Below are 15,752 nucleotides of genomic sequence, written 5' to 3'. Positions count from 1 at the left end.
CTTGTATTTATCAATACTTCCATCAGGTTTCATCTTTCTCTTAAAGATCCAACGGTAACCTAGTGGCTTGCTACCTGGAAGTAGATCTACTAGTTCCCATGTATGATTTTGTAAGATAGACTCTACCTCGTTTTTGATGGCTTCTTTCCATTGAGGTCCCTCAGAAGAAGTTACCGCCTCTTGGTAGGTTTTAGGTTCACTTTCCACCACATAGGTGAAAAAATCATCACCATATGATTTTTCAACTCTAGCCCTCTTACTTCTTCTGGGTTCTATCTCTTCCTCTTCGGATTAAGCTTGTTCTTCCTCTCGAACAGCTTCGTTATTTGGTAAAGATGGGCTTTCAACTTCCTTGTTCAAACAAGGAAACACATCTTCAAAGAATGAAGTATTCCTTGATTCCATTATGGTATTCTTATGTATTTCAGGATTCTTAGAATCATGCACAAGGAACCGTTAGGCACTACTACTTTGTGCATACCCAATGAATACACAATCCACTGTTTTAGGCCCTAACTTTTGTACCTTAGGTGGTGGCACTACCACTTTAGCTAGGCACCCCCACACTCGTAAGTACTTATACGATGGCTTTCTACCCATCCAAAGTTCATACGGCGTTTCATTCTTTTCTTTGCGAGGTATCTTATTTAAAAGATAGTTAGCTGACAGAATAGCTTCCCCCCACATTGACTGGTTTACACCTGAACTAATTATCATGGCATTGACCATTTCTTTCAAGGTACAGTTCTTTCTTTCAGCAATTCCATTGGATTGAGGTGAATAGGGTGATGTGAATTCATGACGAATTCCATTTTTAGCACAAAAATCAGCATAGGGAGAAACATATTCCCCACCCCTATCACTTCTAACCATTTTAATTCTCTTGTTGAGTTGATTCTCAACTTCATTTTTGTACAAGACAAACTTGTCTATTGCTTCATCTTTACTCTTAAGTAAATATATGTAGCAATATTTCGTGCTATCATCGATGAATGTAATGAAGTATTTGTTCCCACCTTGAGTAGGAATTGACTTTAGATCACACACATCAGTGTGAATTAAATCAAGAGGTTCGGTGTTTCTTTTGATTGTTTGGAAAGACAATCTAGTATGTTTAGCTTCAACACATGTGGGGCATTTGTGATTTGAGTCAATATTAAGTTTTGGTATGTATTCTAGTTTAATTAATCGCTTAATTGAATTGTAATTTACATGTCCTAAGCGACCATGCCAAACATTTGAACACTCAAGCAAATAAGCAGAACTAGAACTTTCATTATTCATTTTGTTTGTCACAATTACATTCAATTTGAACATGCCATTCAAGGCATATCCTTTTCCCACAAACATACCATTTTTGGACAAAACAAACTTGTCCGACTCAAACACTAGCTTAAAACCAAATTGGTTCAACAAACCACCCGACACTAGATTCTTACGAAGTTCAGGAACATACAAGACATCCCTAAGCTTCACTTCTTTCCCCGAAGTCATTTTTAGAATGACATCACCAACACCTTTGATATCCGCGGTAGCAGCATTTCCCATGTAGAGCTTTTCACCATCTTCAACTTCTTTGTAAGTGTTGAAAACACTTTTTTCATGACACACATGACGAGTAGCTCCCGTGTCAATCCACCACTCCTTTGAATTTGTATTCATAAGATTCAATTCAGAAACCATAGCCGTGAGATCAGTTATCATGGCCACCAACTCCATGTTATCATTCACCATGTTTGCTTGATGGTTTTCCCTCTTAGGTTGAGGGCACTCCGAAGCCTTGTGACCCGGTTGGCCACGATTGTAGCACTTGAACTTCTTCTTGAAAGTTCCTGCCTTGGGGTCTAGGTTTTTGCCCTTTGCTTTCCCTTTGTGAGGTCCCTTGCCTTTGCTTTTGGAAGTTTAACCAGCTTCCACCATATGAACCTTAGAAGATTCAACTTCACTGCCTTTCTTCAAGGCCATTCTATTGTCTTCTTCAATGCGAAGACGCACCACCAGTTCCTCCACAGACATCTCCTTTCGCTTATGCTTAAGGTAATTTTTGAAGTCTATCCAACCAGGAGGAAGCTTTTCAACCATTGATGCAACTTGGAATGATTCATTAAGATCCATTCCTTCTGCATTGTTATCATGTATGATGACCTGAAGGTCTTGGAGTTGACTCATAACAGATTTCGAGTCAACCATTTTGTATTCCAAGAACTTAGCAACAACATGTTTCTTAGTTCCAGCATCTTCAGTCTTATACTTCCTTTCCAACGACTCCCATAGTTCCTTAGCAGTTGCAACTTTACAATAAACATTGTAAAGTGCATCTGTTAGCCCATTCAACACATAGTTGCGGCACAAAAATTCTGAATGCTTCCATGCATCCACAGATTGAGCATCAGCCTGCCCCTCAGCAATTACAGGAGCAGTTTCTGTTAGGAACCGAGCCAGGTTCAAGGTGGTCAAGTAGAACAACATCTTCTGTTGCCACCTCTTGAAGTTAAGACGGGAAAATTTTTCAGGTCTTTCAGCATGATTAGCCATGATGTTTGGAACCGGTGCATTTGGGTTCACAGCAGGGGTAGCACCAACAGCAGGAGTTTCAGTACCAACGGGAGTTGCAGACATTCTGAGAAGATCGTAACGACAATCAAATATAGTATTACAGGAAAAAAAATCGATAGAAACTCGATTTTAGAATAAAAGAACAGAAAAAATGAAGGTTTTTAGAACAAGTAATAAATCTGTTTAAGACTGTTAGTAAAACGTCTTCGATTTTCGTCCTTGAGAGGTTCCTGTAAAGAAAGATTAGATGCAAACGATGTGGCTGAGGCTCGAGTTGGACTCGATTCCCTTAAACAGATTCGCCGTCTGTTCCCAGGGTACAACAACCTAAACAATATTGTGTACTGTCGGAGATAACCACTTGCCTGAGAAGATCGCCGGAAGCAGGTATGCAGAGAAGGAAGAAGAAGAAGAGTAAATTCATTCGTGTGTCTTAATGAGAAGGCAATGGTCTTCTTTTATAGTCGAATTGAGAAACGGAAACAAATCACTAATTGATTGAGTGTTTAATGACAATAAATGTCATTAATTACGCAATTAATGCATCCGTTACAGAATTCAAAAAATAGGGACCAAAACTGTCAAGTTTAGCAAAAACGAGGGTAGCGCGCGCCCGAGTTTTCGGAGTTGCATTCGTGTCCGCAGGTCGCGCCCATGCATGAGTTCGGTGTTTTTGGTCTACGGAACCAAGATTTGCACCCCCCTGCGCGCGGGTAGGAATTGTAGCATAACCATAGACACAAGTTTGTAAACCTTCCATGCAATGAAGCTTATAAACCTTGTTGAGTTTGGTTTCTCTACCAATGTGGGACTCATTCCCACATTCCTCTCTTTTGCTAAACTTATTCTCAAATACCCATCTTTGAGTATCGATATCTCATTCACTTATACTCTATTTTGGACATATAATATATCGTTTCGAAGTCCTCATGGAGGAGAACACAAACCCACTTAGAGTTCGTTATATGTACAACATATGTATATATTTATATATGTCCAAAGTTAGTTATATATTTGTGTAAAATTCCTAGAAATGCCCAATACTTATCACAAACTCAGAAATGTAAGGATATGATTTTTGCAGTTTATATCAGAGTTAAACCCCAACACGGAACCAATCTGATACTTGTTGCTTTTTACCAGTTGACAAGAACAATTACAAATTCTATTAACTGATTAACTGGAATGATAAAAACCCTAGCTAGGTGATCAGACTAACAAGAATTAAAAATCAAACATTCATTAAGCTCAAAACTGAAAAATCCAAATAAAAACACAAAAAGAAAACCAAATATGAAACTAATCACATGAAAAGTACTAGTCTATGCACAACTGAAAACCTCGCACCAGTACGCTAAGCATACACACATGGACGTACTAGCTTCTCAGCTAGTACGCTAAGTGTACCTTATGGTATGCCCCATGTAATAACCATAAGTACCAAAAGTGAAGTGCTCATAAATAGAAGGGTTGAAGGGAACATACCAAATTCAAGTGTTACAATTCTCCCCCACTTGAATCAGACTTCGTCCTTGAAGTCCGTTGTTCCGAATAATTCCAGGTAGTGCTCCCTCATCTCCTCCTCCAACTCCCAAGTCCACTTCGAACCCTTGCGGTGCTGCCATTCATCTTCACTAACTCTACAACCTTGTTCCTCAAGGTTTTCATCTTCCGGTCAAGAATTGCCACCGGTCTCTCGAGATAGTTCAGGCGGTCGTCCACTTGAATATCCTCCAACGATACAACTGCAAAATCATCCACTAAGCACTTCCGCAACTGAGATATATGGAACATGCTATGAATATTACTGAGCTCATCCAAAAGATCCAAGTGATATGTAGCCCGGCCCACCCAATCCAAAACCCTAAAGAGACCAATATACCTGGGGCCCAAATTGCCCCTCTTCTTGAATCGGATGACACCTTTCCAAGGTTACACCTATCCCCCACCTGGAACTCTAAGTTTGACCGATGTTTGTCGGCCTAACTCTTCTGCCGACTCTGAGCTGTCTGGAGCCTACTTTGAACATGCTGAATTAGATCAGTGGTCTTAAGTTCCATGTCGGTGCTGCCTATAACCCGTTGACCGACCTCACCTTAGCAAATGGGGGTCTTTCATTTCCTCCAATAGGCATCTCGAAAGGAGGTTGATCAATGCTGACATGATACCTGTTGTTATACGAAAATTTTGTGTAACGTTCTGTTTCGAATTGACTTCGAGTATGAGGTTGTAGCTTGAAGGTCGGTCATTATAAGGATTATAGATTTTCGTAAGGTAAGATATAGGCCCATTTGGGTGTGGGTGATGTATTAGAAGTAATCCGGGTGTTCCGTTCGTGTTTTGGAGCCTACTGGTATTTCGATAAAGTGACAGTTCGGGCTTTTATGGAAAATGGAATTTTGTTCTGAAGGTCTCAAGAAAGGTTTGAGTTGTTAGAAGTGTAGGGCTTCTCTTCACCTTTTTGTGGATATAAGGATCGTCAGAATCGGGCTTATAACGAAGAAATTATGGCTTTCAGGAGTTTTGTGTTTTTCAGTCTTAGCTGAGTACACGGGGCATACACAACGAGTATGGGGGCATACTAGTGAAGAAGGTAGTACGCTAGGCGTACGTTGGGCGTACTGACCAGGATGATCGTGAATGTTCCCTGGAGTACGTTGGGCGTACCATATGTACATTGAGCGTACTCCAGTCAGATCAGAACCTTATTTTAGGGTCTTTGACCCTATTTAAGCTCCTTATCTCATAACCTAACCCTAATATCTTCAACCTCCACCCCTATAAACTCTAGAAATCGTCCTTAACCATTCATGGTGGCATTTTGAGCTTATGGAGTCCATTTTTGAAGTGTTTGGCCCATTTTCAAGAAAGTGGAGTTTGATGCAAAGATGGAGATCAAGAAGAAGCTTATGGATCTGGATTTTGTGACTCATTGTCAGGTTGATGAAGGTATAAAGCTCTGAACTTGACCATTGATATCTTAGATCTCTCATTTGTGAGTTTTAGTTCATTTTGGTCCCAAGGATTAAGCTTTATGGTTGAAATCCGATTCTTAGGCTTAGGGTTGCCGCCCTTGGTGTTATTTGAGCCCCTAAGACAGAAAGTTGCAATCTTGAAGGTCTTGATGGGTTCATGAAAGAGTTAAGACCATTTGTAGGGAAGTAGAATGCCATTTGGTCTTTTTGGAGCATGTAAAGTCATAAAGTTGCCAACTTTAAGCCTTAGGACTCATCAAACGACCTAGATCTGAGTTTGGGACGTAAAGTCTTCAAGTATGAAGCACTTAATAGATGTGGTGCATAAGTTGGTTGTACGTTGGGCGTACTATGTAGTACGCTATGTGTACAGCCTTTCGCTCAGTAATTTAAGCGTACATAGGAGATACGCTGCACGTACGCTCTTAGGAGGACTTGGGCTTTAGTGGACTTTGGACCTTTGGGCCCTAATGGTTTTGGGTCTGGATTTGTTGATAGTTGGGCCTGAATGTATCTTTGGGCCAGTAATAGAATAGTTAGGCCTATTGGGCCTTGTGGCCTAATATAGAAATGAACTTCACATTTATGGGCCTTGGTTTGGGCCAATTCTTGGACTAGGTTGTTGTGGGCCTTCGTGGGCCAGTTGGAAACATGATTACGGACTAGGGAAATTATTGAGCTTTAGGATAAGGCCCATTGGAAAGTTTTGGGCCCAATTTGGAAAGTTGGGACGTTGATGTTTTTATAAACATTATAGTGTTGGGCTTTTGTTTTAGGTTTGGGCCTTAGTTTTTGATCATACTGGACCAGGGGTAAAATGGTCATTTTACCCCATGCATGTATTAGGGTTTATGGTATGTGACCCAATTTCTAATTGGGTATATTGATTGATAGTGACAGATCGGGAAGTTGGCGGAGTAGCAACTAAGGAATTCATGCGAGAAGCTTTTGTAGTGCGAGGTAAGTCTTCTCACCATACCAATGGGTCTAAGACACCAATGCCAACACATTTTATGATATGTGGTACACTATCTGTAGTAGAGATATGTGGTATGATATTCAACTAAAGTTAAACTTGGGTCAACTAAATTCCTCGTTATTGTTTGGATTTTATTAAGGTTAGAATAATAACCTTTACATATTTAAAACTCTAAGAATATTAAGTGTTAAGAAAAGAATAAGTTTCCTTTGGATTGTACACTTCGGGCCGCAAAAGGCTCACGGCCGTGAACTCTTCGGACCATGAACCCTCGCAGTCGTGATTAACTTTGGACCACAATCTCGCAAACTGTCATAGGACCGCAAATGAGGTTCACGGCCGTGAACCCCTCCTGGTTGTGAACCCTCGCATGTATATTTGAGTGTTAACCATTTTCATCACCTTTCTCATCTTCCAGCCGTAATCCTTTTAAATCTCTCTCAAGTATCATTTTCCAAACCTTCAAATATTCTTGGATTATTGTTTGGATCTTCAAGGTATTCTTCATTCATTTAAGAACACCAAGAGCACACACAAATCTCCAGCCTAAAACACTTGAATCTTCATCATCCTTCAAGAACAGTTGGCCGTAAACTCAAGAACACAAGCTATTCTTGGGCCGTGAACACCTTCAGGTGGCCGTGAACACCTCTAGGTGGTCGTAAACCCTTCTTGCAGCCTTCAAACTTGCTTCTAACACTCTTTTGGTGAGTTATTCTAGCATCCTAGGTTGTTTCCTAAACACCTTTGTAGTTATATTCACTAACTATATACATACATGTGTGATAATATGCTAATTAGGACTCGTTTGTACCTCGGGATTTCACTCGGGAAACTTACCAATCTATACCAAATCTTCAATTGAATCCCTCAAATAACGTGAGTTCATACCCCTATATTTTCCAAGCTTTTTAATGTTTCAAGGGGGGGGGGGGATACAAGTAAAAGACAAGATTGCTTGTGTTTAAACACATAATTTACTTATTATGTTTTCTTACCGTTTAAATGTATTTGAACTTGAAACTTGTTAAAGTCATAGAAATCAACTTATAGACTATAATAGGTATGGTTTATGGATCATATGAACTATTTAAAAAAAAATCCAAGTTATAACATGGAAATGAACTTATAAACATGGCTTATGAAACGAAAGGAAATCTTTTTACAAATTTATTTGTTAATTATAAAAATGTTTTACATTTTATGTAAATAATTAATACAAGATTGTGAACCACTCGATCAGGGTACCCGTTCGAATCTTAATTATAACCAGAGTCTTCATAAGGGAGAGCGCGAGTTGGTGTATAGATTTATACGGGACTAACTTTGCATTAGTATGGTTATAATGAATATTCACAATAGTATTAACTAATTATTTACATAAAGATATACTTTTCCTAAACTTTCCCAAGGAATACTAACTATATGATTTCTTAGTATATACAATAGGTTTAGATAAAATTGAAGTTCGATAGACAGTGGAATGTGTGATTTCTGCCTCATTTCTTGTTCCTTGTTTGGTTGTGAGCTTAGGGAAGATTCACCCATTCAACTGTCTATTCGATCTCGGTGTTATATAACTCGTGTGTACTAAGTGATCATAGGAAGGTAGTATTGTCACGTAGAGTTTTCAAGTTAATTACATGTTCAGATAGGGTTACTGATAAACAAAATTGGGTATCATTAAGCTAACTATGGTAATTATACTTGTGCTTCTCGATTTTGGAGTGTTTAAAGACTACAAATCGGTTTTATAGAAAATATAGGATTTTCTATGGTTTATATCGTTATTTTGGAAGATACACTTATCTACAAAAAGGTGTAATATTATATTATTAAACAAGTATGACATAAAGAACATTTATGGTTAATTCTATAATTCCTTAGTTTATAAATTCAAATTATATATAAATAATATCCGATAGGTAGTGGAATGTGTGACTTCCGCCTCATTTCCTGTTCCTTGTTTGGTTGTAGGCTTAGGGCAGATTCACACATTCAACTGTCCGTTTGATATTAGGTTATATATAGTTAGTACAAACTAAGTAATTATAGAAGGAACTATTGATGTTACCTTTTTATTAGAGATTCGTTAATGTTAATTATGTAATTACTTGATGAATGCATTAGGATTATATATAATAAAGATCCAGTAGAGAGTGGAATGTGTGACTTTCGCCTCCTTTCCTGTTCCTTTTTTGGTTGTGGGCTTAGGGCAGATTCACACATTTAACTGTCTAATCGATTTGTATTATATATAATCAGTATTCACCGAATGATTACAGAAGGATTAACTTCAGTCATTTTACTTATTAAGAAAATATAGGATTTTCTTAAGGGATGTTTTCAAATTAAAGGATCATTAAACTTAATGTTGAATGTACTTAGTGAATATGTCAGGGTTAGATACATGAGGATCCAATAGATAGTGGAATGTGTGGAATCCACCTCATTTCATGTTCCTTGTTTGGTTGTAGGCTTGGGGAAGAACCACACAGTCGACTATCTGTTTGATCTAAATGTATATGACTTGTATTCACTAAGTACTCAAAGAAGGAAAAATCATGAATTGTGTTACTTATAATTTAACAACAGAAAATATAGGATTTTCTAGAGGAAATGGTGAACTTTTCAAAAGAATAAAGGATATACTTTCTATAACAAAAATACTTATGAACTCACCAACTTTAATTTTGACACTTTTTCAAACCACTTGTATTCTTAGGGTCGTTAGTATACAGGTACTATCTCCCAGGTGTTGCGAAGACGGAGTTTTACGTCTTATCTTTTGTTGTACTTTTGATGTAGTTTAAGTAATGTTTTGAATATAATGTAAATATTATATTATCAATACGATGGTTGTTGTTACTTTGATTACTATGATGCATGTGTTGTGATACTTAACATGGCGTCCTCCACCCTCGAACGTTTATGTTGTTCCGGTTTGGGGGTGTGACAACTTTATGCTAAGTGGTATGCTGATTATGTGATATTGGTATGGAAGACCCCGGGGGGAGCCCATGGCAGTTGGATATAAGACCATGTGGGGGAGCCCATGACATTCCTAGGTAAAGACCATGTTGCGGAGCCCATAGCATGATGGTATAAGACCTTGGGGGGGAGGGGAGCTCACTGCATCCTTATATGTTTATATACATTGTTTATATAATATGTAGTATACTAGTTGTTTATGCGGTATGTGTTATACTAGTTGTTTCTGTGATGTGTGATATGCTAGTTGTCTTTGTGATACTTGCATGGAAGACCTCGGGAGGAGCCCGTGGCAATACATATAAGACCGTGTGGGGGATCCCATGGCATTCCTAGGTAAAGACCATGGGGGGAGCCCATGACATGAAGGTATAAGACCTTGGGGGGAGCCCACGACATCATTATATGTTAGTATGCATGGCTTATATGGTAGAGATACTTTTATAGATAGTATCATATGTGGTATGTAGTAGAGATAACTTTTATAGCTAATATGATATATGCTATGTGGTAGAGAATAGTCCACTCGCTCTGACCATCGATCTGCGGATGGAATGTTGTGCTGAAATGGAGACGAGCGCCCAACTCGTCATGAAACCTCTTTCAAAACCTGGAAATAAAGCGGACATCTCCATCAGAAACCACTGAAACCGTCACCACATGACGTGCCACAATCTCCCTGATATAAATCTAAGCTAATTTCACTGCAGAAATACTCTCCTCAATTGGGATGAAATGCGCGCTCTTGGTCAATAGATCCACGATGACCCAGATTGAATCCACTCAACGCGCAATCCAGGGTAACTTCATGATGAAATCCATAGTAATATCCTCCCATTTCCATACGAGAATCTCCAACGGTTGCATATTGTCGTGAGGTTGCTGGTGCTCGACCTTGAATTTCCTACAAGTCAAGCACCACTCCACGTACCAAGCTACGTCCCGCTTCATGCAGGGCCACCAATAATCAGGATGAAGATCCTTATACATCTTCGTCACCCCGAGATGAATGGATATCCTAGATTTGTGCGCCCCCTCCATCACAAACTGACGCACACCACCCCAATACGAAACACAAACCCTCCGATGAAGAGTCAAAAACCCACGGCTATCATAGTCGAAGGAAACCACTTGACCCACAGTACGCTCACTCTTCTGGTGCTCTTCCTTCATAGCCTCAATCTGAGCCTCACGAATCTGCTCCAAAAGTGGAGTAATCACGGTCATCCATAAACATATGTCTACATCTGATGCTTGTGTTGTTTCGACCTCAACGATAATGTACTTGTTCAAGTTTCACCACCTTCCTAACCAATGGGAAAGGACAAAGCAAAAAGCAAATGAAAAGACAAAACGTCAGATTCGGATGATTTGAAAGAAATCAGAGAGGATATGAAGGGTATAAAAGAAAGAATAGACAAATGTTTGCAAATTGCTTCCAAAAGAGAGCTTTAGAAACAAATAGATAGTAACATGAAGATACTAATGATGGACACCTCGAACATAACCGAGGAGGAGCTTGAAGTTGTTATGATGATGAAAACTGACACCAAAAAACGTTATGCTAAGTAGGTTTGAAGGTGAAGTTGTTTGATGTGTGTGTGTGTTTTAAGTTTGTAGGTTTAAGATTTATATTGTTTTTCTAAGTGTTTAAGATTTTTTTTTTATAATGTTATGTTATGTTTTTTTTTTCAATTAATGGAATGTAATGATTTATTTATTTTCAAGTAATGAAATATTATGTTTTTTTTTATTAAAAACAAAGTTTTTATTTAAATTGAATTATTAAAAAAAAATGTGGCAAGAATCACATTATTATGGTAAAAAATACATAACACCTACATGACACTGAAAATGTGGTAAACGTGTTACTACTCCCTCCAGCCTTACAATACATGATTAACTCTTTTCTCTACCATTGACAAGTCATAGACGACAAATTTGTAGAAAATCAATGCTCTAAGATCGTATGATAATGATCACAAAAAGACGAATTACACTTTGACTATTTGATAGGGAGGATGTTAGTTATTTCACAAATGATTAATTTATGTATATAGTAAAAGGATGGCCTAAGGATGGACATGTCGGATCATCTCCAATATCCTATTATATTTTTCAATTATGTGTAGAAATTCAAACAAATGGAATGTATAAAATGTTGAATTTAAGCTCAAAATTGAAGACAATTTAGTGTTGACTTGGAGTTAGCAACAAGAACACGAGTCTACTAATAGGACAGTCAAAGGATTCTCCATTTTGGTTCTCGTTTTGTACTTTATTTTTATTAGTGAAATTATTTTACTCTTATTTTCAAGATTTTAATAGTTTTAGTTGGTCTAAAAATATAATAGTATATTTATTAAGATGTTTATATATATATATATATATATATATATATATATATATATATATATATATATATATATATATATATATATATATATATATAAAAAGTTCAATTGAAAAATAAAAAAAATGTTGATAATTGAGGAATTATTCTCAGCAAATTATTTATTTTTGCCTCAAAACGTTCGTCGTACCGACACAACCGAAGATGATTAATATTCATATATAAATCCACCACCACCCCTCCACCACCAACCACCGCCGCCGCCGCCTCCGCCACCAACCACCACCGTTGGTGCCATCTCCGCAACTAACCACAACCAACCACCGTCGCCAGGGGGAGCTAGAATTCTATATTAAGAGGGGCTTAACGATGAAACTAGAAAATAAATTACGCTGTGCAATGTCTATACTAGTTATCGCTGCTCACAAACATTGAAATTTATAACTTAATAAAAACATGGATCTAAAAATAGATTTATCAATACCAAAATGTTCATTGCAAGTGCACTCATAATTATCCACAAATGAAGCCTATATAAATCAAATCTTAAATTTCTAGTTTAAAATATGAATGTAAAATGAAGCAAAAAGTAACTACAATCAATTAATATGATATTAATTTAATAAAAAAAACTTATTGGTTACCTAGGTAATGTATTATGCACTATTTGAATATAAGATATATCTTTATCACTTTACGGTTTTTTTTATTTAACTTTAACAAACCAAATATTAACTTGGAGTGAAGCACTCAAAGAACAAGATGCAATGAAGACTTTAAGAAAGGAGAAGGAAAATCCGATTAGGGCTACTGGCCACACAAGATAGGCAGGGACGTAGGCTGACGAGGGAGAAACCGAGTGCGAAAGATATAGAGGGAGGGGGAATTGCTTGAGAAGGGGATGCCGGAGAGAAAAGGTTAAACAATGAGACGATATCGGAGAGGGTAATATCAATGAAGGCCATTCAAGGTTGTATGTTCTGTTGGGTAGATATTGTTGTAGTTTTAAGTTTCAATTTATGAAAGATCTTAAATATTATTAGAATAAATATTAAGGATAGCTCGGGATAGTGGTTTGAAATTTTGAATCTTGATTTTTGATTTATAAATTACTTCCCTCTTACATTTAAACGCTTATTTTTAGTAAACATATTTAATGAAGCCTAGATTAAATGATTCCACAGTTTTGAATCCCTATATACAAAACACCATATTGAGATATGCAAAGCATACATTTGATACACATATTATTTTTTCTTTAGACAATTGGTGGGGGGGGGGGGGGCTAAGCACCTACATGCCTCCTTACTCCCTCCACCACTGACTGTCGTCATGTTCACATATGAATAATCACTTCATCTATAGTTATTAATATATGAATATACATATCCATATATGTATTAATATATGAATATGATCTGTCCCATTGACCTAGTATGATGTAGCGTTTAAGTGGTAGATTCAAAATGTGTGGCCAGAATTAATTCCTTAATTCTCATTTTTTTTTTTCATTTGAACATTCCTCATATGTGTATATATATATATATATATATATATATATATATATATATATATATATATATATATATAAGGAAGATGAACAACAGAGGGCGATCACAGGTGGAATGAAAAGGCCATGATCAGAAGCTTCAACTTTCCGGGCTAACTATGGTGAGATAAAGATGCAACGACAGTCACAAGGCAAGCATAACACACAAGCAGTCAACAAAACAGCCCCAAAAACTGCAAAGATCAAGAATGAAAAGAAAGAAAAATGCAGTTACTGTCAGAGAGAAGGCCATGTGAAGGAGGGGTGTTTCAAGCTAATTGGATACCCTGGGTGGTGGCATAGAAATCGAGACAAAGGAACACAAAAAATTGCCTGCATTGAGATGATAAATAGCCCGATTCCGGGGTTAACAAATGAACAATATCATCTTTTTGTCAAGTACTTCAAGGAAAGCAGAGGCATAATTGAAAACGAATCTCATCCAAGAGCTAACATGGCAGGTAGAATTGATACATATGATGGTTGGGTGGTAGACTTAAGTGCCACCGAACACATGACTCATGGGAGTGATTTTCTTAAAACAAAACCTAAAGCCCAAAGGCAACCCCTATCATCATTCCAAATGGAGACAAAATTCCTATTTTGGGTGAGGGTGATCATGTACTTCTAGGTGGAATCAACATCAAAGGAGTTTTACTTGTACCAAGTTTTAATTATAATATACTCTCTAGTGGGAAACTATCTGATGAACTCAATTGTGTTGTAACTTTCTTTCCGGGTTTTTATGTTATGCTAGAATTAGGGATGAAGCGCTTGATTGGAGCGGGTAATCGCATAGAAGGTTTGTATCACATGGGGGTAGTGAACACTAATAAAGCTCTGTTGAACACCTTCGAGACTTGGCACAAAAGACTCGGGCACCGTTCACCAAAGAAAGTTTCTTGCTTAGATTTTATTCCAGCTTGTAAGAATGATTTAAATTGTGATGCTTGTTTTAAAGCTAAACACACTAGACTATCGTTTCCTATTAGTGACATTAAAACAAATGCTTGTTTTGACATGGTGCATTGTGACGTATGGGGGAGATATATAACTCCTTCAACAAGTAAGGCTATATATTTTTTGACTGTCGTGGACAATTTTAGTAGAGCGGTTTGGACTTTCTTACTAAAACACAAAAGTGAGGCAAGCACATGCCTCATAGATTTTTACAAAATGATCAAAACCCAATTTGGAAAACATATAAAACGGATACGATGCGAAAATGGAGGTGAATTTGTGTCTGATGTCGTGCATGATTTTTATGCAAAAGAAGGCATTCTTTTAGAAACTTCTTGTTCGTACACCCCACAACAAAACAGGGTGGTAGAGCGCAAACACTGACATTTACTAGAGACGGCTAAAGCTCTTCTTTTCCAAGCCAACCTTCCTAAAACCTTTGGGGAGAATGCGTGTTGACTGCAACGCATGTAATAAACCGAATGCCCTCAAAAGTGTTACAAGGAGCTTCACCATATGGAGTTCTTTTTGGAAGAAAGCCTACCTATGAACTGATGGGTTATATACAAACAATCCTATGTGTGCATGCAACCCTATATACAAATCTATGTTTTCACTATTAGTTACACAACATTATGAACACATAAAGAACCCTAGCATGCTCCTAGTAATTTTGAAATTCATGAAGGAGAATGGATCACATACCTCTTGTTGCTATGTTGTAATAACAACTTATATCTTGAATCTTCTTGTCTTTGAAAGCAAGCACCACAAGTGTAGTACCTCTAATGGCTCACAAACACCAAGAGAAAATGGAGAGGCAAGCGAGAGAGAGGGGAGAGACAGAAAATTGGCTCTAGGAACTTCTAGGATCTAGTGGCTAATTTTCTTATGCCAAGGGGTCCATATATAGGTGTAGAGATTAGGGTTTCAATCTTTATCTTTATCTGATTACTTGCCCACCAAGTAATCCAAAGGATAACCCTAGAAACCTTATCATGGACGAATTCTAAGGCCTTATCCCCTTGAATTCATCCACCCTATCATATAGGGCATCCTTTGCCCTACTTTGCAACTATCACATAATTACAGTTCAGCCCCCTAGTTCAGTTAATTTCTTTTGATCACAAAATTAATTATTAATTAATTCTTGACAAATGTTAACTAAACAAATATGATTTCTCTTTTAATATATTATTCTTATAATATATTATTAAACCATAACAACCTCTTTCTCTATTATTTCTCCAGTCAAGCTGCTTTGGTGAAGGCAAACCAAAAGGACCATGCACAACCGGGTCACGTACTTACCAAATATGGTTATGGGCTTAGACACTAATCCAACATGAACACATGCGAGTCTTTGGTTGTTTAACCTACCATCGCAGT

The 15,752-nt window shown here is 37.5% G+C and overlaps 1 protein-coding gene across 1 annotated transcript; it reads right to left on the bottom strand.

Moving 5' to 3' along the window:
* Positions 1-1,902: 1,902 nt before the first annotated feature.
* On the bottom strand, positions 1,903-2,619 carry LOC145006773 (uncharacterized). Its single transcript, XM_078965826.1, has one exon. The coding sequence runs from the start codon at positions 2,617-2,619 to the stop codon at positions 1,903-1,905; it is 717 nt and encodes a 238-aa protein (XP_078821952.1).
* Positions 2,620-15,752: the final 13,133 nt, after the last annotated feature.

The sequence above is a fragment of the Lactuca saligna genome, chromosome 7 (genome assembly GCF_052625555.1).
Source record: "Lactuca saligna cultivar CGN05327 chromosome 7, ASM5262555v1, whole genome shotgun sequence".
NCBI lineage: Eukaryota > Viridiplantae > Streptophyta > Magnoliopsida > Asterales > Asteraceae > Lactuca > Lactuca saligna.
Note: the sequence above shows the minus strand (reverse complement) of the source record. Positions and strands in the feature narration are given on the sequence as shown.

What these genes read in the sequence shown, in the direction of transcription:
- LOC145006773 (XM_078965826.1), bottom strand. Translation starts at nt 2,619, where the DNA reads ATGTCTGCAACTCCCGTTGGTACTGAAACTCCTGCTGTTGGTGCTACC.